The sequence below is a fragment of the Sinocyclocheilus rhinocerous genome, unplaced genomic scaffold, assembly GCF_001515625.1.
Source record: "Sinocyclocheilus rhinocerous isolate Xijiao unplaced genomic scaffold, SAMN03320098_v1.1 scaffold708, whole genome shotgun sequence".
NCBI lineage: Eukaryota > Metazoa > Chordata > Actinopteri > Cypriniformes > Cyprinidae > Sinocyclocheilus > Sinocyclocheilus rhinocerous.
In genome coordinates this window covers 168,816-193,045 of record NW_015635523.1, presented here as the reverse complement: position 1 = coordinate 193,045, position 24,230 = coordinate 168,816, and the positions used below count along the sequence as shown (strand labels likewise).

The window sequence follows — 24,230 nt, the reverse complement described above, 5'->3', positions numbered from 1 at the left end:
TCAATTATTTCCCTTGATATTGTAATAAAAATGAGTTAAATCAATAGCCTTGTGGGCAACGCGCCAACATACCACGCCATTGCACTACGGGCGTCCCGAGTTCGAATCCCGACTTGAGGACCTTTCCTGATCCCGCCCCCTATCTCTCTCCCACTTCGATTCCTGTCAGTTCTGATCTGTCCCGTCAAAATAAAGGCAAAAAAAAGTAATTTCAATTAATAGAATTTACATTTTGCAAGTTACACCATTTATGCTACAAGTTAGCTGAGCATGTGTTCCCTAGTTCGTTTGAGGATATGGCTAGGAAAATGAAATATGACATTTTCCGTTGTTGTTTTTGGATCCAAGAAACTGAGAGAAGCATCTTTTTCAGATTTTCGAAAGGCTGGCCTGCATTCGCAAAAATGCCTGTGTGCTAATTTACCTATTGACATAAAAATGCATTGTTTATGGGGATGACAAATTGTTTCCTGTATTGCTGTTCTGGATATGCACCCGTAATAATGCTTCAAAGCCTCACACTGTTTACGTCCCACTGACAACCTTCATAAAAATGTACAATGATAGGAATGATCACACATGTGGGACTGTTTCCGGCACTTAAGGGTAAGTGGCAAATAAGGCCAAAGTCGTCACTGTAACCAGGGTTCTGTAATCGGAATGTGTTTTGGTGGGTTGACTGCGTCAAGAATAAAGGAACATTGGAGGAATGTTGATGGAATTTTGGAGGAACGTTCTACCAGATGTGAGTACAAACACCTATCAGTATGTTATCCACAGAGACAGCTTCATCCCACTGTGCAAATCTATCCGGACAGTTCTAAGAGTTCCTCGCTCTGATTCAATGCATATAAAATATATATTTCAGCGTGTACTTTGTATATAATTCATGCTGCATTTGGGACACCTGTTTCTCTGTGTTTACAGGTTTTTAAAAAACCAACCAAGAATGGCTTACTTATAGTTGTCTTTGCACATTAAACTGGCATAAGAGAAGGTACTTTAACATCGAAAGGACCTTTATTTCTAAGTGTACCCAGAATTAAGGGATTACTATATGGGTAGACATCCAAAAACATTGTTTGTTATTAATCAGGCCTTCCTTCAAGCTATTTGACAGCCATTTATATATTGGATTAGCAAAAGCTTGTTATGAAGATGTATAATAAAATAGTTGCCTGATGAATCATGTTTTCAAAGAGATGGAAAAGAATCCACCTGAATCTTTCCAAATATGGTGCCAAGTTACAGAACTTACTGTAGATGGGTGAAGCTTGGGAATTTGTGCCAGCGCTATAGGCTAAACTTGGTGGGTGGGTTTAGATTTGAACTAAACCAATGAAAAAGGTTTAAATAAAAGATATAAAGATGAAGATTTATGGTTTGTTAGTGTTGCACTTTCACCCGGGTTCCAAGGGATTCTTTAGAACTTCCAACCCCACCCTAGAGTTTCCGTCCTGGGGTGTTAAGTCTCATCAGTCCCTTCACTTCCACGCCTTTACCTGCTTTTAAGAGCTCCACAGTGAGGCTGCAGGACCTCTAAAACGCTGCCAGAGTCCTGTTCCATAAATAAGAAAATGTCTCGGTTTGAACTCGGCAGGACACATCATTAACACAGCGGCACCATGTCTTGCACCCCCTGTCTGCCTTTCACCATCTTCACTCTCTGTTTCTTCTTAGACTCCATCGACTGCTCTAAACTGTGACTTTTTCTCTCATCATTTTGCTCTTCTTCCACATTTGGCGTCTCAGACTGTTCCCGCTCCAACTGGACTGACACGCAGAGGAAACCGCCAGAATGCATGAGAGTGATTATGGCTCCAGATGAAGGCAGCGAAGAATGAATCTAACTGCCAATCAGTGTTTGAATGGGAAAAAGCAACAGGATGGTGAAAGGCTCAGAGATGTGAGATAAGCAGAGTGAGTTTGTTCGACAGGACTCTGCCATGTTAACATTTTAATCACAACACCCACTGAAAGCTTAACAGATTTGAAACGTCTGTCATTTGCAAAGTTCTACATTTTTTTCCTCAAAGTCAGCGCACAAAACGCCAGCTCCACATATTCTGCAGTGGCTTTGTAACAAACAAAACAAAGATTCTGAGGGACAGAAGTACATTTCGGTCAATATGTTGTACTGCTGTTTTCTATCCAAGTTGTGTTTGGGATATTCTTGCTTTATTTTTCAGATTTCTAACCATTATGGCTTGGAAGGTGGTGTAAAAGAAAGCAAATCAGCATTGTTAACATTAGACATACCAAACTGTATGTCTACCAAAAGTGCATAATTTACTGTGTTTTAAATTCTATCTGCAAAATTTTGCTAAACAAGCTCTGGAATTGTAGGAACTTGTAGGAGTAATTGATGCATTTTATTTTATTTTCATCATTTTTTAAAATTTATTATCATTAATTCAAAATGTGTTTCCTAGAGTTTCCTAGTTGGAAAAACTGAGTCCAACTTCAAGTGGAGTTTAACTACATTTTTCCAAATATGAAGTTGGAAATTCCAACTTTCTGATTTGGAAGGCAGCATTAAAGTCCTAGTGTAACTGTCGTAGGCTAGTAAGAGCTGTGCGTGTAAACCTCACTCCCCTGATCTCAAGAGGCGCTAGCGACTGATCTCTAGCGACTGACGCTAGAGACCGTGGCCGAATCGAATCCCGCTCGGAGCGAGGTGAAGTAGAACCAGTTACATTTGGTGCCGTGACCCGGATGGGAGTGAGGTTTAGGGGGGTGAGTGTAACTGTTGTAGGCTAGTAAGAGCTGTGCGTGTAAACCTCATTCCCCTGATCTCAAGAGGCTCTCTAGCGACTGACGCTAGAGGCCGTGGCATTTAGCCTCCTTGTTAGAGCGCCCGCCTCCCACGCCGGAGACCGCGGTTTCGAATCCCGCTCGGAGCGAGGCGAAGTAGAACCGGTTACACTAGACTTAAAAGGCAAGTAGGCTAAATGACTGACAACCAGATAGACAATTTGAACCTTGTTTTTTTCTCTCACAACCCAATTTACTAACAATCAAAATAAATATGCCAAAAATGGTTGGTCGTCTCTGTGATAACCAATAATGATGTAATGGAAATTATGACTTGGCGACTCAATTTGTGTATTCCTGAAACAATTCTAAAAAAAACCTGGAACCAGGTAGTTTTCCCATGAAAAAGGTTCTTTACTTTATCGTCCAGTCAGTAAATCGAGCTGAAACACATGCTGAGTCCAGCGGTCTGAGCCAACAGTTCTGCTAAACGATCAAACATTAATAACCCCTGTGCAGAAATTTGGTTGTAAGACATGCAAAACTCCTGAACACCCAAAGCAGATGGCGAAACTGTGTGTGTTCAGACCCTGTCAACTCTTAAAGCAAATTTGAACAGATCAAACCATTTCATTAAGCCAGTCTCGAAAACATCTCCCTTTCCTATATAAACGTCCGTTGGGATTAAAGAAGAAGGGCAAAATAAATCTCTATATTTTCTCAACATGTCCTCCTCTGAATCTGCACAATGACAGCACAGGTTCCCATGGTACACCTGTCCAGTGTTCCCACTTCTTCATGTGCTTTCTCTGGTATTCCCGTCCCCTTCTTTTCTCCTCTAAGGAACTCCTGCAGCTGCCCTGATGCAGATTTTTATGCGCCGATAATTCACATCGCTGGCCCCTGCCCTGGAAACATTATCTAAACTGAGAGGGGAGGGAGTGTAGGAGAGGAAGTGAATGCAAGAGTAATAAAAGCAGTCTGCAACAAACGGAAAATAAAAGAATACATTTACTCTATATTTCACATTTCAGCTCTGGATCCAAAGAGTTGCTTCCTGCGCTGGAGAACGAGTCTAGACCTCCTGTTTGAGTCAACGCTAGCAGACTTTATAACGTAACTTGACTCTAGGAGGGTGTCAGCATGCTGTAAGTTATCGTTTACAGCTGTGGGGCTGTATGAGGAATATGTCGAAAGGAATGTTCTGCAGTTTTGTGTTTGTGTATATGGTCCCTCTCTCCCTGGGGGAGGCGGAAACTGCTCTTTCACGGTTCTAAGCGTACCGTCGAGTCAACACGACCGCCCTCCGGGTCCGTTTAGCCATGCAGCGCAACCGACGGTTTGCCGGACATCCACTTCCTCCTCTACTTCCTGCCACTCTGTACGGTTCAAGAGGTCAAAAGGTCACACTTTCATCTGTTCCATCTTAAGCATTTCCACAATCCATTAAACATTACTGGGGGGACGCTGAAGAGTTTTACTTACCCTGGCCTCCTTCCTTTCAAAACACATATTATTAAATTAACATTCAAATAGATGGTTTGCCTATCGCTGGACCAAGAAAGAGCTGGAGAGATCAAAAGCTGGCTTTCTTTAACTATGTTTTTGAGTGCCATGGGATACAACTGGGAATTTTAACCATCACTTGATGTGAAAATGCTCATTTTGTTGCTTTCAAAAGTTGGCTAGATTCCTACAGTGCTTTATCATAGTGCACATCAACAGACACTAGATTTAGAAAGCGACTGTTTATAAATATGTTAGTCTCTATAAATAAATTATAAAAAGTAAATATGACAATGCATATAGATATTGTAATATCTGTACATTTTATGAGGAAAAAGAATCTTAAAATATGAAAAGGAACTGTGAAAATGAATATAAATTAAACCAAGAATTCTGTATAAAAGAAAACAAACAAAAAATACATCCTTTATTTATTCTGGTTCCTAGATATGGCTCGGGTCCCTAGTTCAGTGTAAGTCTATGAGATTTTTTTTCTCCCTGTTTTATCATCCACCACATAAAACAATAAGTCTGATCACAACTGACCTATCGGACCTATAATAATAATAATAATAAACTTTATTTTATTTTATAAAGCGCCTTTAAAAGCAGCTTCTCAAAGCGCTGAACACAATATAATAAATACAATAAAAAAACAATACAAAATCAACAAGCAAATGCAAATTTAAAAAAATATGTCTTGAGTTTAACTTTAAAAACATCATAATTCTGAACTTCCCTAAGTTCAAGAGGCAGAGAATTCCAAAGGACAGGAGCATAGAAAGAGAAAGTCTTATCACCCATAGATCTTAGACGTGTTTGAGGAACAACCAACAAGTTTGACTGAGATGAATGCAATCTTCGACTAGGAGTGTATGGATGTAACAATTCTATAAGGTAATGTGGTGCATATTTCTGAGGTGGAAAAAAGAGGTTTTAACAGTGCTCTGGACAAAGGAATCAAAAGACAGATTTGCATAAAAAATAACTCCAAGGTTCCTCGCTCGATTCTGGATTTCCAAAACAGAACCGTCAAGAGTAAGGGACAGACAACCAGCTTTAGAAATTTGATAACGGGAACCAATGAGCATATCTTACCGTTCAAACACAAGAAATTATTATCCATCCACGTTTTAATCTAAAAAGATGTTTTAACAGTATTCTGGACAAAAGAATCAAAAGACAGATTTGCATCAAAAATAACTCCAAGGTTCCTCACTCGACTCTGGATTTCCAAAACAGAGCCGTCAAGAGTCAGGGACAGACAACCAGCTTTAGAAATTTGATAACGGGAACCAATGAGCATATCTTACCGTTCAAACACAAGAAATTATTATCCATCCACGTTTTAATCTCAGTAATACAGTCAGACAAATAAGCAACGTCAAGACGCTCATGAGGTTTTGAATGTATATAAATCTGCGTATCGTTATGTGTATATAAATGTTAAAAAGTAAAGGACCTAAAACCGACCCCTGAGGGACACCAGTTGAGACAGAGCTAATCTCGGACCTATAACAACCCATATAAACAACCTGGGAGCGGTCAGTAAAATAAGACTTCAACCACCTTAAGGCAGTCCCAGACACACCAAAAACTCTTTCAAGACGAGTAAGTAATAGACTGTGATCCACAGTATCAAACGCGGCTCTTTGATCAAGAAGAATAAGAACAGATGTTGCACTAGAGTCAGAAGCCATCAACAAATCATTGGTGACTTTGACTAAGGCCGTCTCAGTACTGTGAAATTTACAAAAACCCGACTGAAGAGGTTCAAAAAGATTATTAACTGTGAGATGATTACACAAATGTGAGGCAACAATATGCTCAAGTAATTTAGCCAAAAACGGGAGATTTGAAATTGGACGAAAGTTATTGAAGTCGTCCAGTCACAACATTTAGTTACTGTTGCTCACTCGGACAAACAAATGGAGCTGCTTACTGTTTTACAATGACAGCTGTCAGTGAAAACCTTCTTCCGAGGTGTTTCTGATAAATTTGGGATGTAGATGGGCCTTCAAGTGGGACTTAAATATGCCATGGAGGGATATATAAAAGATATTAAAATAAATGTAAAAATACAGATCACAACGCAAACGGGAGAATTATGTTACGGTCGTCACGATCGCAATGACAACATCCCGGATCAACACCGTTCATATACCGTAGAGTAAGATTAAATTAATTTACATTTAACTAGATTAATATGGAGAGGCACTCTAATATAGACCTTCGTTTATGTGTTTTTGACTTTCACTGCACGGTACATGACGTGAGAACAGTTTTACTATACAGAACTATTTAGGTTTGTACGTTAGCATGGACTCACTAACTTTAATGCTAATGTTAGCTAGTTTTAGCCAGAGATACCTTGCTGAAGCACAAGATGACATTAACGTTCTGCTTGAGCAGATGAAAAGTGTAACTTAATGAGAGTATGACAATCAGAAAATGAACATTTTCGTCTTCATTGTGATTGGGGTTGAATGCTTAGGGACATTTTGCTCTGTTTTGGTTGGATTTAGGAAATGGAATAAAATAAATTACATTGCCTATCCTCTCAGGATAACTGGAATTAGTGTTACAAGTACCCTAGGCACACCGTTTTTCCATTTTTGTAGCATAAACACCATTAAACCGATGCAAGCTTCGGATCTTCCAATGTTTCTCTATGGCGCTGAAACCTAAAAATGTCCGAGTTCCGCTCCCCGTGCAACTGATACTCGACTGCTATTGGCTCATCTGCGTTGAGGGGAGGGGCTTACCGATAGGTATCACTCACGTCCATACCCTAGCAAACATCAATAATAATGTTAAAACTCACCATCGTACAAGTAGCCCATGCTCTAGGAAGTTTTTCAGGTTGGGTAAAGTCTGACGCAGATCTGGGGTGGAGAGCCCATGCTGGTACCTCAACTGTAGAAAGAAAAACACAGAGGAAATGTATTTGTTATAAACATCATCACCTGTCTGAATGATGAGTATACGATCACTATACGGCATCACCTGGGCATCATGCCATCAGCTAGTGCAGCAGTTTAATTCATTACCCCACAGGTGTGCGCACACACACACACAAAAGGTTTTCCATCTGCAGATGTTTAAGTTATTTAGTCTGCTTGCTGCAGAACCACTGACAGGAGACATTTACCAGCTCATGGTTCCCTTAAGTTTCAAATTAATATTTAATAAGGATGGGAACATGTAAAAAACTGTCCTAAAACTGTTAAGAGACATTCACAGACTGCCCAGAACCAGAGACTGTCATGACATTATGACGGACAAGAAAAGTGATCAACTAAAATAATATAAAATAAATATTTATTATAAAAAATAATATAATATAATACAATATAATATAATATAATATAATAGTCAACATTTGAAGTGGATCAAAAAAGTTAATCAAAGTTGTCCTAAGACAAGAACGCATTTTGGTTTTAGGCTTTAGGACAACTTTGATGAAAGGTTTTTATCCACCTCAAATGTTGACTAGTCTATAATAAATAAATAAGTAAATAAATAATCAATATACTATACTATACTATACTATACTATACTTTAATTTAATTTGATTTGTTTTACGGTCTGGTTACATGATGCTACGGTAGACCAGATAGATACGCATAAAAAGTGGAGTTATCCTCACATGACAATCTCAAACATTTATAGCCTCATAAACCACTGGCCTGAGTAAAAAAAAAAAAAAGTCTGTGCCATACCACAACACCTATTTGTACTGCTTTAGACTCTTTTATAGGGGAAAACAAGGGGGAGAGAGCTTCAGAAGAGACACATTTGACAGAATGGGAAAACAAGTAAGACAAGGGGAGGCTGTGTCAAAGAAAATATGAGACTGATCTACGTGATCGAAGACCCAACAAGCTCTAACGTTTTATTTCCCCCTCTTGTACAATTGTTCAGTCTAATACATTGGTCGTCAATGCTCTCTGACATGTTAACACCAACACACACCTACAATAATACAGCATGTGTGTATGTTCAGATGGAGATGGGATGTGGGAGGGGAAAAAGACAAAGATAAGAAAAAGGAAGTGTGAGAGAAATGGCACACATCTGGAATGAATGAAAAACGGGAGGAAAAAAACACGCATACACAACTCTTTTTTTCTCTTGCTCTCAAGAAACATAATTTCTTTCTGAGCCATGTCAATGACAAAACTGTCTTCAGTTTACAAATCAGAATGAGAATCAAAGTATCAGTATTCTCAGAAAAACTCAGCACCCCCTTTAGGCTTGGAGGTGAAATGTAACAATAACAGTGTTTTTATTTTCAAAGAAAAGCAAGTGCATGAGGTCTCAAGGGGAACTAATGTATCAAGGACACTCCCTGACAAACATCTGGTTTATCTGGCTGTATGGCAGCACCCTCCACATGTCTTCATAAAACCTGATCAATCATAATAACACCATGATACAATAACACAGATGATCCGCATGTGATTTCAATTACAACTGATACTGCTTCCACTATGACACTCCTACAGGCAAAGAATTCAATAGGGATATGAGGGGAGAGAGAAAATGAGAGACGGAAATACTCTGGAAAATGGAGTAGGTTATAACTAATGCCAAAATGGAGCAAAAGCCATTTCCTTTAGGTGTTCACTAGTGATCTGCTAGAGACAAAAAAAAGATCTGTTTATTTTATAATACTGTGGACACCGATTCTTTAGCTCACCTGTAAAACTATATTTAAAAAATTGGGTGCTGCTAATAGAGATAAGAACAAACAAAACAAAGCACATTAACTTCTTGGATCCCGTTTCAACCCACCGAATAAGTTTTAAAGTAGACACAGTGAGATATGTGTGTCTGTTCACTTTACTGGGGGACAAAATAAAATATATACAATTTTATAATAAATGTATAAATAAAAATCCTATATGTAATTTAAATTAATTATATTTTATAGAGATTTTATTCTTAAATGTTTTTACAATATTTAAATTATAATTTTTTCTTTTAGAAATAGAGACTTTTACATCTCATTTACATCTCGACCAACGCAATATAAAAAAAGTGCAGCGCAAATTAGCGTAGTCGCAAATAAGCAGAGCCGACGCTCATCAGGTGCAGGTGATCTACTAATGACACAGGTGCAAAATAGTTTAAGACATGCTTTTTTGGGGAGTTAAATAATGGTGCAAAGACCAGTAATTTAACAAGCGCAAACGTTAGTAAATCGCATTGCGTGATTGATTTTAATATTCTCCTCCCATAAATTTTGCGTCTGAAAGGGAAATGTCTACAAATGCATATTCAATAAGGTCAGGCGCAAAAATAACTGTCCACGCCTTTTCAGCGCTAATTCTTCACTGCGCGTCTTTAGTAAATCTTGACAGTACTATCTTAACGCCAAAAGACGGTTTGCCGTGGCGCAAGCTGTTAGTAAATCTGGCCCTTAATCTTTACCCTCATAAATTCTTAGGTTAACCGTTAAATAAAAAAATCTCTAAACTAAGCTTAATTTAAAAACTAAATGCTACAAGTAACCGAATGTACAGTATGAAAAAAATTATTAAAAATCACATTCAACAGTGTTTACATCAAAATGTAAAAATAGGGGAAATGTACAATTAAATATAAAATATAAAAAAATACACATCGGGTATCAATCAATCTAAATTTAAAAATCTTAATTTAGCCGATATGGTACCAACACAATGTTTATATATTGTAGTGTTAGTTTGCAGTATATCATCATTTCGATACCCAAGTCTTTGTATTCACTGTGCTATTTCTGTTTGCCTCCCTAGAGCAGTTTGACATCAGTGTGAGTATGTGTAGTTTCTTTTCAATAAAGGACCCCAGGGATCTACCTTTTGTTTCTTTATAGAGGGCACTGCTCCAAATTTCCACTGGTGATGACATGGTCAATTCCACACAAAACTAACAGCCTTATTCATTCATGGATAAAAGTACACCACTGGCTTTGACCAGATGACCATGTGCTGGGATCCGCATGTGGACCAAAAGGAAAAAGGACTTTGGAAGTATGTGCCAACAGCAACAGCATTCCGTATTAGAATCAGAACGAGGTGTACCACTTATGCCTGGACGACTGCCTAAAGCCATATTTGTTCAGTGTTTCTCTGACAAAGATACTGATTAGATTAAAACCAAAATTCAGTGAGAGTTTCCAAAAAAGTGAAACTGAAAGTTAAGTAGGACGGACATGGTTGAACAGCCAAACACACAATCCAATCCAACCCCCTCGTAAAGCGGTGGCTCGGCGTGAATGTTTTTACGATCCATCTCTAATGCTGGGAAACGTGTCTTTCGTTTTGTGGTGAAGAAGACGATCATTATCAGTTTGTCTGATGAGATTCCCCGATGAGGAGTCTATCGGTCTGTTCCAAAACCTGAAAAATGCTAGCTTTGCAGTCAGAAGATACCGTATTTTGGAGAAATTTTAACAGAGCTAGTATTTCCAGATAAATAGCGTTTCCAGAGCGCAATGAACAAGCTCAGAAATGCTGAATGGAAATATTTGCTCAAAATAAAAAATAAAAAGCTAAAAATAGTTTTTTTGTAAATAAAAATGTATTATTCTACCCAGTATTTGTGAGTACTATGTGCTTTTATGCTTATTAGCGTATCACACCGCTTAGCAAAATGCTAATATAAAACTCTACTGAATCAGTTGTGTTGAGTCTTCAATGAAAAGCACCATTTGTGTGGCATCAGAATTCCGGTTACATTGCTCACTTAGTAGGCAGCATAATGTGCACTAGGTTTTTGGAACAGAGCTATTGTAAATAATTTTTAATCACACAATTTTTATCAGTACTTTTCAAAATGGAATTAAATTTGCATTACTATTCAAAAGTTTGTGGTCAAGATTTTTTTATTGCATTAAATTGCATTTTTTTCTTGCATTAAATTGATCAAAAGTCACAGCAAAGATGCTATAATGTTATGAATTTCTATTTCAAATAAATGCTGTTCATGAACTTTCGATTTATTAAAGAATCTTGCAAAAAATGTATCACTGCTTCCACAAAAAAAAAAAAATACAGCAGCCAAACTGTTTTCAACATTGATAATAATAATAATAAAAAAAATTGAGCACCAAATCATCATATTAGAATGATTTCTTCATGAACTTTCGATTTATTAAAGAATCTTGCAAAAAATGTATCACTGCTTCCACAAAAAAAAAAAAATACAGCAGCCAAACTGTTTTCAACATTGATAATAATAATAATAAAAAAAATTGATCACCAAATCATCATATTAGAATGATTTCTGAAGGATCACGTGACACTGACAACTGGAGTAATGGCTGCTGAAAATTCAGCTTTGCCATCACAGGAATAAATTACACAGAAAAAAGTTATTTTAAATTATAATAATATTTCACAATATCACGTTTTTTACTCTATTTTTGATCAAATAAATGAAAGCTTGGTGAGAATAAACAAGTTCCATCAAGAACATTTTAAAAAATCTTGCCGACCCCAAACCTTTGAATGGTAGGGTATATTTATTTCATAATCTACATTTCTCTCACTTCATCTGCCATCTTGGATTTATTTCACTGAGCTTGTTGCAATGCATTATTGAATAAATTTTTCTGTGAAAGATATGTGTGGTGCTGCTTTAGTATTTAGCCAAAAGAAAATAACAATTAGCTTGCCTGCACTTTGACTGTCTTTGCATTGGAAACGGCTCATGATGCCGTAACATACTATCTCCGTAGGCAGCACACCAGTTTTGGAACAGAGCATTTGTGCGTGTATTCATTCAAGGATAGTAATTCTTCCAAAACTGAGAACTGAATTGCAGCCAAGGGTGCTGATCCGAAACCCGATATGAAGCTCAAGGAAGAGCGGAATGATGACATCATTGGATCGAAAGGGGCACAATCGCAATTGTTTCGACTGTAGGGTTGCGTCAGTGTGTGTGTTCTAGAGTACCATTGTGAGTGCCTCCTCCATCTGCACGCCAACCCTTCTCATATCACGTAAACAACCAAATCCCTTTTATTCACGCATATACGAGCATATAAACAGACAAAAGGCAAGATATGTCTTACACCGTAAAACCTCAAGCAGCATGTCAATAATTCAACTAGTAGTCATTAATAATCACCCACCCACTCCCTGGGGCAGGTTGCCCCTGCAAAGCAATGCATTATGGGACGAAATCTGCTCCTGCAATCTTGCAAGTCAAAGGCATTTGGCATGCACATTTGATTTCATTACTGCCTTTGTTCATCCTTACCATTTTTGCTACATGTGTTTAAGAGCCGAGCACATCTGGCCCGCGAGCCCTCGCTGGCGTGCTGCGTGACGGAGGTATGCGCGCTCCTCTTTCCCTTGTGTGCTTTGCATTACGCCGTAGCTTGAATTGCAGCGTTTGTGAATTGCTTTTGGCAAAGAGTGCTGGGATAGATTATCATATAAACCTGGACATAAAGTATTTTTTAAGCAAACAACTGCCCTTTCTCCCTCCCCGAACTCAAGGACAAACAAATAAATATCCAGCCCACTGAAAATGCGCCATCGGCGAAGACAGTAGGAGCGTCTCGGGGAACTTGGACTCGCATGGATCGGCACGTCGGTCTTAATTAAAAGCGACAGCCTGACCTGCTGACAAGTTGAAGCAACAAACAGAGCAGCGGGTGGCACGGGGTTCTCGCAAACGGAGATTTGGAAATGTGCGAAAGAAGAGAGAGACCAACCCGACAGTATATTCAGTTTCTTTTTCGCACCGCAGACAGCTCTAAATCAAAACGGGTGCTGACAGACGCAAAGCAAAGAGAATTGTGGGTGAATAATGTGTTGTTGGTGTAACGACGGAGGTATCTGCTGTGATTTAAAACCTTGGTGAGGATTTCGATAAACATTATAGCAGTGCAGTAGCAATGCGGATCTTCTAGTTTCTTTTGAGGTTCTTTTGGTTGTTGTTTGCTCTTCTGCTGGTTCTCGATGGTGGTATTGGACAAGAAAGTTGTGGATGCATGCTGTGTATGAATGAAAGCGATATAGGAACTCTCGTCTGCGGTGTCTCCATCTTGACCTAGATGCTCCAGACTCCTACCACACATTCTCCAGACTTGACTCAAGCAAGGTTCTTGAATTTCTTCTATGGATGAGAACAGCCACATAAAAGAAATGTCCAGATTGGTTGTGGATAAAAGACAGGTGGTTTTCCAACTGCAGGTTTGAAAAGGTGCATGGGATACCACAGCAAACGAACGGTTCTTGGTGTCCCAGAAACACGAGAAGCTCTAGAATCAGTTAGGTCACGACTTCAACATTTCTAATATACTGGTCAAACTTAATAGCATGCAAATGTGGAGCTATAGAATTTTTATATGGCAGAAAGTTACATTTTCCAAGTTTGACCTTTTCTGTCAAAAGTTTGCATTAACTTAAAACTGATGAGCTACAAAACTTGAATTGCTGGAGACTGGAGACATTCTTAATTCAACATGCAAAACTAAATAATAATAATAATAATGTTATAAAAATGTAATTACAGTGTAAAATATTTTTAGAATTACATAAACGTAATATAAAATATATAAAAATAAAAATTTATTATATTACAAAATAAAAACAAAATAATATATAAAATATATTATCTATAAAACAATATATAAAAAATACAAAATAATATTTAAAAATATGAAGTAAATAAAAGTTATTCATATAATGAAAATTGTGAAAGGGCGTTCCTGTAGCGATACCAGTACAATATCTCACGGTTCTCAACCAATCAGATTTGAGAACCAGAACGAACTGTTGTATAACATAACATAACATAACATAACATATTTAAATAAAGAAAAACAGAGAAAAATACAAGAATTCTAAAAGTGGACTTTTACATTCCACTGTGTATAACAGATCCAAAATAACAAAAACATTTAACAGAAAGGAACTTCCACCTGGAATCTCAGCTGTATTTGTGTTCCATCATCTGCATTAAAATTAAGAGTTTTTTTTCCCTTTTCTTCCCTGTCATCCTGTTATTTTTTCCCACTTCTGCCATGGCCAATTTACTTACATACTAACGGCTTAAAGAGGGTCTCATTTTTTGAGGGAAATTAGAATTGACGTAGGATATGTAAACTGCGTCCCAAATGAATCCTCTTTATTCCATCAGAGGTCGTGTTGATGAGGGTTTTGTCATCAAAAAAGTCACAACTGTTCAATGCAAAGGGGCGCCTAGAATCTCTTGACAACTCATTGAAGCAGATGCTTGGGAGGGTCGGAAATTTGAAAGGCCATAACTTTTCATCAGCAGAGTATTTTTACTAACATAGATGGCCGAGCAGCAACTCGGGATCCGAACTCTAGAGATACCTGAAATTCAGACCCACGCAGTGAGCTATTGCAGTAAATTACAATATAAACCGAATCCTTTATGTATAAATGAAGACATTCCCTTCTTGCCCTGTTTCGTAAAAAATAGAAATGGGGAATGGTTTTGCTGGTTGACCGAGATCTTGCCCCCCCAAGGGATGGTAATCAGGGGCCCCGGATGGTCCTCTATTAGTCTGCTTATGAGGGGCCGGCACAGGTGCTATCCTTATGTTACTCACCAAGGTCAGTATGGGTCAAGTATGGGCGTAGACTCACATAAAGACATGCAAAAATCGCTCAAAGGCTGTGATGAATGAACAATTTTTGAATGTTCTCTATTAGGTTTTTGCTCATGATCTAACTTCCTGTTCTCGTATCATATGCAAGGTATAAAGTCCACTCTTGTTGTCTGAGAAACAAGGTGATGAGAAGTCCATAAAATGGTGGTCTAGCTCTAACCTTGAAGAGAAAGCATTTCTGAAGAGATTTCTCCACAGATTTGACTATGTCCAGGGCCATTGCTTGAAAATTAATAGATGAGGGAGAACATTTTTGACAACCCTTGGCTCGGATCACTCGATATTTGCTTATACCCACTCCAACCCTGAATTTTAGGAAGTTTTGAAAAAGACAGGCCTTCTTTAGGTTGGCCCAATGCCTGTATAATTCTGCTTGCTAGCAGTTCCTTATAGTTCAAATGTGGTACTGGTCTACATGTTGTACTGATGAGCCTTAATATAACTCATCATTATCTGGGTTACTCTGGATTCTTACTCGCTTTACCAAAGTCATTGTGGCTCCAAGGCCTACCCGGGATCGGGAACATGCTTACGTAAAACGGTACAACACAAAGGCACCAAACTGTTCAGGTTATTCACAAGAAAGGTATGCATATTTTAGCTACTGGGCACACGCCAAGTATATGTTCTTAAGTATTTGAAGATAAATACAACCTGGAGATGTTTGAGGTCTTGGTTTCGGTGGGGCAAGGTTCTTGTTTTGAAACATCAAAAGAAACTCAAAGTGCACTCAAAACATTCCTCATTGCATCCGAGGCCAACATGGGAGTGTAAATATATGCCACAAAACACCCAAGCCATCAGCAAACGTCTAAGCAACAATTCTGAATGGACATTCAGACTTGTTTAACACAAAGCTTTGGCCTCGCAGTGCAGCTGAAGTCTCCAATACAAAAGGAAACTGGTTTATGTAAACCACAACGACTGCTTGAAAACACATGCTAGGCACTCTGGCTGCAATGCTAACAAAATTAGCCATGAAAACTCTCAATGGAGTGTGGCCATGAAGATGCCTTTGAGCTATACTCCATCTAGATATCTCGCCAGTTTTTAAGCCAATCGAAATCTCACATATCAGATTAACATGTGGATAATATTGCCATTGCAATACGATACATACACAAAAAAAGTATAGAGATGTAATACAATTCAGAAAACTACAAACTAGATGAAATTAAAACGTTCTACATAACATTGTGTACATATATAATACAATAGAACATATATATAAAATCTATTATATATGTACAGTACACATATACATAAATATTTATATAAATAGTAAAGTTAAATACAGTTGGTCAGTCAACACAATGTCCAAGTGTCTTAATTTCATGCTTTAACAAGTGTTGCAATCTTTGAGCCTAGTTTCCTTAACACTGTTGACAGCCGTTGAAAAGGTCGGCAAATATGAGAACAGAACATTTTAACAAGGACTTAATATTGGATTTAGAGCGATTACACCGAAATGTGTTTTCTTGATTGACAAATAAGCTCATTCCAATTCACACTACTACTTTTGAGAGCCGAGGAAAAAAGATACGGTTAGAGGAAGGAGACACAAGCCCTTAATGTCACCTCAGGATTCACAGTCCTTGACCCTTATATCTCAATCCCTCCGTAACACTTTCTACCACCTCTTTTCCTCTCTACCAATAGCCTACTTATTTTCCTTCCTCCGTTCTTCCTTTCTTTCTGTCCAATCCCATAATAATAAAACACAGGTGTGGTTATACGTACCTCTTGGATTTAGCCAGATGCCAACAAGCTTAATTCAAAACATTTCCAGCTCTTGCGTTACTCAACCTTACACTTTATTGAGTATCATATGGACACGTTACAGAGACAACATATTTACATAATTACGGGAAAGGCTTACTGAGACGAATGGGAAATTTAATTTGGAGACCACCGGTAACAAGAGCCCGCTGTGTTTCCAGGCCCCCGTGAGATAGACACACGCACCAATGCTGCTGTATAACATGACTATAATTAGACTGACACGCTTCAGATTCAGACATGCGCATACTTTTCGTTCTTTCATACGATAATACAATAAAGGGTTGTCCGATAAAGGCTTTGCCAGGTGATCTCCTCACGTGGGTTTAAGGGTGTAGATGTCTGGAAACTAATGTGCCATTCTTCATGTGATGTCATAGACTGGGCATCTACAACTACAACACAACAGTGTAGAGTCTCAGCCACTGGTTTACAAGTCAAGTTATACGACTAGTAATGAAGAGTTTGACTGACAGGGAATTTCTGATTAATATGCAGTTTTTTTTTTACGATCAATATATTAAATGTGTTTAATTAATAAATATTAATTAAAAATGGGCTAATTTTCAACAGGTCAACACAGAAATATGGAATATTGAAAATATGCTGAGTGACACATTATTTATTTTTTTAATTATAAAAAAAATTATAATCAATGACAACAGATTTTGACAAAATATTGAAAAATGTATGGTCAATGATGACAAATTAAGACAAAATATTGAAAATACACTGTTAATGAAAAATGTGGCAAAATATTTTTTTTAAATACTGACAATGAAAAGAAAATTAGATAAACTATAGAAATATATGAAGAGTTCATTTGCAAAAACGTTTTTTTATTGCGCATTCCAAGTAATATCAATCAAACTGCAGTTGGGTTGTTTTGATTAAGTAATAATAACTTAAACAAATACAGGTAATTTACAAAATTCAAGTTAATTGAAAGTATGTTTTTTTTACATATTAAATGTTTGTTTTATAGCAAAACCAGATAACTCCAACAGTCGTTTTTTGGCAAAAGCAGATAACTCCACATTTCATGTTTTAGAGTTTAAAAAAACACTCATTTAATCTTTGTATTCTCCTCAGATGACAATGTAGATGCCTGACAAATGTAGTTGTTGTTGTGATCATAAACTGTATGGATGTGATTACACGCAATACACAGTGCTTTTCCCTCACCATTGTAACGCGCTGCTTTTGCTAGGTTCCGTGAAAATGTTAAGGCTTTTATTTTCCTTTTTCACCCTGAAGAAGATATCACAGGTTCATCAAGTTCGTCGAAATTATCCATCCTCGATCACTTTTAGTCAGCTTTGACGAAACTCCTCTCAGCTAGCACGTCTTTTCAAAGTGAAAGTAGCCTTGTCACCTGACCTGAATACAGCGCGCTGATTCGCTAAAATGGACTTATCGGCTTCTGTTCAAAAACAACAAGGGCGCTTGTCGGCTTCTGCAGTAAAACATGAACTCCCGAAGCCGTGAAAGTGGACAAAACCGGCTTTTTTGACAAAACGTGTTTAGGGTTCAGATCGCGCTATATGTGGAGATTTTTTTTTTTTAAAGTGGCGTTTATCGGTTTTTGCAAATGAACTCTTCATATATTGTCAATGAGAACAAATTTAGACAAAATATTGAAAAAAATACTTTCAATGCTCACATATTTAAACTAAATATTTAAAATCTATTGTAAATGACAACAGGTAAAATCCTTTACAAGTTTTGTGCTCATATGCCAGAAAAAAAAAAATCAATCAGTACTGATAAATAGACACAAATGCTAAAAATCTGTCAGCTTCTAGTGGTTAACATTTTATTTTAGGCTTTTGTCTATGACTCTGACACAAGTTTTTTCACAAACAATGGAACAATGAATTTTTTGGCTGGCAGAATCATTGATTATAATATTATTGGTTATTTTATGGTGTACAAGTGCAAAAGACAGGGAGAGAGTGCCTATTCATTAGATTCCGTTGAAAAGATTATGTTTTTTTAATAATTGGCCTTATAACATTATAAGAGAATATCTGAGTGGTGAGTCACAAAATATAATGGCAAAACTATAATCTATGTGTTGTAATACTATAGGCACATATGGAACTAAATTACTCTACATGTGCGATTAATATGCAATTAATCGCACATGTAGAGTAAATGACTGGAAGTTATAAGGAACATTATACACAGTCAAGTTATGAATTTTGTTCCTTTAAACTTTTAACTTAGAATAATCAAGTATTTATGCCAAATTATGTGTTTTTAGGTTAGGCTTATATTTTGTTAGTTACTCATGAAAACAACACAAAAAAAGCTCCCATTAAAAATGGTATATTCTTCATTATTTGCTTTTTGTAATAAATAAAGTTTTAACTTATCTGTTTATCTATCTGCTGAGAATAATATCAGACAAATTATTTTCACTTCACTCATTGCACTTATGACACAAGTCCTGAAACTGGTCTGGTCAGGTCTTGAGTTTCTGTTGTGAATGAATACAAAATCCTAATAGAGTGTGAACACTTTTGATGACCTCATAGGGTGCACTGACACCTGTCAGAGCAGTTGCCCTCTGAGGGGTCCCAGAGCCATCACTGGAGTCATAAACTTAAATGAATGGAGTAACACCAGCCTGTGTTAACCCAAGGTGGGGTAACTCTAAACCAACACTGCACTCTAAGGGGTCAGAGTAACCTGTTAACACTGTAATGACAAACAAAGACAGCCATTCATCCCATCAAGTGGGGATGGAGGGGTCTACAACTTGAAGCATTCACAAAGTGTGTACAGAACACATTTCTTAAATTGTCTACAAGGAATTTTTACTATATTACTGTATTTACAGTCTGGTCACAAAGGGAATGAACAGGACAGCGCCTCTGCCCTTTGCCGTGTTCGACTTTTATAACCCAATATGGAAAGATGGATTAATTCCGGAAACCCACACAGAACGAAAAACACTCATTTAGGCGTAACAGCCAAATAAAGCCATTAAAACATTTTAATTTCAGCCAAAAAGTCTGGCGTGTTCATAATCAGGCTTTGTAATTTGGAATAGAACTTGTTGAGGGTTTCTTTATTGGGCCTGTTATTCTAGGACAGAGGATTGGCTCCATAAAGGGCACGGGGAAAAAAAGCTGTAAGATGCCCAACAAGCTCCAAGACGAACACAATCACTGCTTATTGCAATAAGCCCTCCATTCTCACATTCAATTGCGCTCTCCCTTCTTATTCTGCTTTAATTGAGGGACTTTATGACGGAGGATTGCGTAAAAGCCTCTCAGCAAAGGTCAAAGGTTAGTGTTCAAGCTCTGAATGGTGCACATTCCTGTCCATCCCTCTTGGTGACGACACCTCCTGTTTCTCTGGTGTAATAAGAGGTAAAATAAACATTTCTGGTGTCAGTGAAGAGGTTCTTGAAGTATTATTAAAGGGGCTGTAAGGATATACAAGACAAAAAAGGTTAGGATGAATTAATCTGACGTTGAAATGAAGCCCCGCTGCACTTTGACATAATTTATGGTGATGTTATGAGCGGTTGCCAGGACAAACAGTTAATATAACCCTAAAAACAATAGACAAAGGATCCATCAAAGCCAAGAGACTCCTGAAAGAGGCCATTCCAAATCCGAGATGAGGGAATTTCTGCAGTAAACACTCCAAACCGGAAATTTCAAGGCATTATACACCAATGATAGTGAGATAGCAAGGTTTATCATTGTAATTGCAGTTCAGGCTAAAGGGTGCTGACAACCTCCTGTTTTGAGATGATGAAAGATCTGTTTTTTTGCTTTTTTGGAGTTTAACACCAGGCTGTGCGTTCCTGAACAGCATTTCTGGAGTGTGGCTCAAAGAGCCATCTCTCAGCACAGGTATGTCAGTCTGTGCCTCCTCACAGACAAAACAAACACAGATACTGTATGAAGCTCCATAAGGCCCTTCGTGATTGTTTTCTAATCGTTGTTTTTTCTAATGCTGGGTGGTCTTTGGTTATTATATCAAAGACACAAAAAAGCAGTACTGTAAGTGAATCTGGGTCATGGGAGAGTTACAGTTAATTGCACATGAAAAATATATTATTAAAGCCACTTATTTTGGGGTTGGTGTGTGTAGAGATTGTTCTATGAGTGTGTTTGCTGTACACTATGCTCAAATAGGTAAAAACTAAAAAGAAAAAAAAACAATCAAAGAAATCTGATAAAAACAAAATCATTTAAAAAAAAAAAAAAGTAAACATTTCTGATAATATAACTTGTAATAACAAATAAAAGTTATTAAATTAGATACATGCAAAACAGAAGCATTTTGAGACTTTTGCACCCTGCTGTAGCTTACTGTGTGTGTCTAGATATATATAGTACTATAAGAAATGGGCCATATTTTGCAAGCATTTTCAGACTTCCCAGAACTAAGCCAACAGTGAGATAAGCCAACACTGATACCCTGAAGTATCTGAGGCAGGAGATTGTGGTCTGGAATGAGTGATTTGTCAAGAATCTGTGATTTCAAAAAAGAAAACACTCCCAGGATTTGTCCAGCTAAAGTATAGTGTAATCTTTGAAGATAAAACAATTTATTTTTCTTTTGTGAAACGAAAAGGGCAAAAACAAGAGCCAGTTATACATGAACAAAAGCAGGAGCTTTAGATAAGCATCCACAATTCCCGTTTGTGCAATACCTCAGATGGAGATCACTGCCAAACACCACTATTGTACTTATCGAAACAAAATAATACATATGTGAAAAATGTACAACTTTAGAGAACACAAATAATGAAATATCCAGATTAGGTCTGTGTATCATAGCATACCAGTGTTCAGGATCTCATGATCACTTCATAGGCTCTAAGGGTGCGTTCACACTTGTATTTCGGTTCTCTTGGTTCGTTTGGTCCGGACCAAAAAAGAAAACGATAAATTTGGTCCTGGTCCGCTGAGCGTTCACACTGGCATTTTTGACAGCGAACCTAAAGAACCTAAAGAATTTTGTTTTGGATACACCGTTCGTCCCGCGTCGTCAGATCATGTCGCATAGTATCGCATCTTGTCATTACTTTCTGTTTTTGGTTCATTTAGAAGTATTTGGTCAGTGTTGCGTTCATATATCATTCGAACCGCACCAGAGTTCGTTTGGAAGCGGACAGAGAGCTATCTTTTTAGCGGTCTCAGTCTGCTTGTTTGATGCGCGCACCAGGGTTCGGATGGCAGCGTTCACACTTACTCAAACGAACCGCACTAACAGAGCAATCGCACCAGGGTTCGTTTTAATCGAACCAAACATGACAAGTGTGAACACACCCTGAATTGTTGAATTTTGTGGATTTTTTAGGACTCTTCCTCTCAGTCCAGCACATAATCACTTTTAAAAGATTAGTTAAAAGCTTGTACAGGTTAACACCAAATAGGAAGGACATTTTACCTGCCTAAGACTCCATGATCTTTCCAATACACAGACTAATCCCTGAGAGACTGAGATAAATGCCAAGCCGATATCAGTTTCCTAATGCTACAGCTTTGACTACATCCTGCTCCCACACAGCAAAAGTGGGCATTTTTGTGGGCAGACCTAGAGATGGCAGAGACTAAACACAAAGTTTCCATTCTCCCCTTCCTGAAAAACAAGAAGAAAAGTACAGATAGAAAGGAAAAAAAGGAGGGAGGATTGAGATTAAGGGCTAAACCTTCCGATCAACTCCACGTCTGAAAAAGAGTCGGCCATTATTCTCGCCCCTGGCTGCAGCTTCAGAGAGCAATTCGAAAGGAGCCCATGCGAATATGGTTAGCAGTGAAAACTAAAACAGAGCCGACTACTATAAAGTCCCAAATTATGAATAACGTCCTGCATTTTTCCGCTTCTGACACCTACTTGCCCAGGCCAAATCCCACTCTGTGTCTTGTTAATGGTGATTTGGTTAATGGCCATTGGTGGAAACAGGACTTGGCCAGCAGCTCTGAGCAGGAACAGACTAATGAGGAAAATGTGAAGGAGCCAGTGCATAATGACTACATATTCTTTGAGTCATTTAACACATTATAGCTCTGACCATGTTCTTATACCTCTGCTCTATAGGACTATATATGCTCTATATGTCCAGCTGAAGTTAAATTAAAGTTAAATTAAAACTTTAACTTTAAAGTTGTCATTTAAAGTTTTAATACAAAAAAAAAAATAAACCTTTAACTTTAAAACTGCAGTCATTTTTGTAATGTATTGCCCTTGGGCGTTGCTAGGCCATTTTTAAGGGGGCTATAGCAGTACACGAATTCGTGATCGCCTCAGTCTCCTTTAAATTTCATATGAAAACGGCGGCAGACTTCGATCGGCTCCTCCCCATCTTTCAGCGCGTTATTTTTCAATCCGCAGACCGCGGCGGCGCAGAGCGAGAAACAGAGGACAAGGTGTGTGTTTATCGATAGATTGTTATAATATCTGCATCTGTGCAGTTCTTTGTCATAAATACAGTTTACAAAATATCATGGGGGAGCAATCGGTTCCCCATCTACTGTAGCCTAAGTTTTCGCTGCGTTCACCCCTCATCACACCACAGGTTTCCTCCAGTGAAAATGAAGCACATATAAACGCATATACTTTTTGAAACAATGTTGCCATTTTCATTTTAATGTATGTATATATATATATATATGTATATATATATATATATATATATATATATATGTATATATATATATAATACCCTCATTGGGGGCTGAGCCCCCTAAAATGAAAATCCTGGAATCGCCCCTGGTATTGCCTATATGGATGGAAAAAAAAATTAAGCAATGTACAGAATATTGGCAAATTTATAAAGCATAGCAGGCCTAAATCTAGAGACTATAAATGGGAGGATAAGATATATGGATTAATTGCTGTAGGTGGGAATTGTCCCTCTGGCAGGAAGATGGAGAAGCTTACTCACACAACACTTCAGAAAGTTAAATGGAATAACTGGATAACTGGAATGTTAAGACCTCCTCAGGAGAAAGAATGAATGGAGGGTGTAAGAGGTGAAACCCAAAAAGGAAGAATAGGCATAAGGAGGATGAATAAGCATATAGAGAGGTGTCTTGAAGAAAACTACTGTTGCTAACAGGCATACAGCGGACCAAATGAAGTGAAGGCTCCACATCCTGTGCATGCTTTTTAAACATCCCAAAATGCCCAGGTTTTTCAAGACCGTGGGAACCCTGTGTCTTCAGGCCTGAATGATTGAGCATTTGAGCATGCTTTATCACCATTGTACACTAGAACAAGGCACAAGGTAATTGGTGCTAAAGCCAATTAGTGTCTTTGTGCCCATTTTGATGCCTAACAACTCTTATTTGTCTGAAAAAGATGTTTCAACTACTGAGTGACATCTAACACCAATTAGTGGTGATATAGAGGTGTCAGGAGTCATGAGCCTAAGTTTTCGCTGCGTTCACCCCTCATCACACCACAGGTTTCCTCCAGTGAAAATGAAGCACATATAAACGCATATACTTTTTGAAACAATGTTGCCATTTTCATTTTAATGTATGTATATATATATATATATGTATATATATATATATAT

The 24,230-nt window shown here is 37.8% G+C and overlaps 1 protein-coding gene across 1 annotated transcript in view; it reads right to left on the bottom strand.

Moving 5' to 3' along the window:
- Positions 1 to 24,230, bottom strand: part of LOC107746983 (UV radiation resistance associated gene) — a 139,392-nt gene that overhangs the window by 4,145 nt on the left and 111,017 nt on the right. The window contains exon 14 of the mRNA XM_016561350.1: positions 7,085 to 7,176. Within this exon, the coding sequence (XP_016416836.1) occupies positions 7,085 to 7,176 (92 nt within the window). The remainder of the gene's footprint in view (positions 1 to 7,084; positions 7,177 to 24,230) is intronic.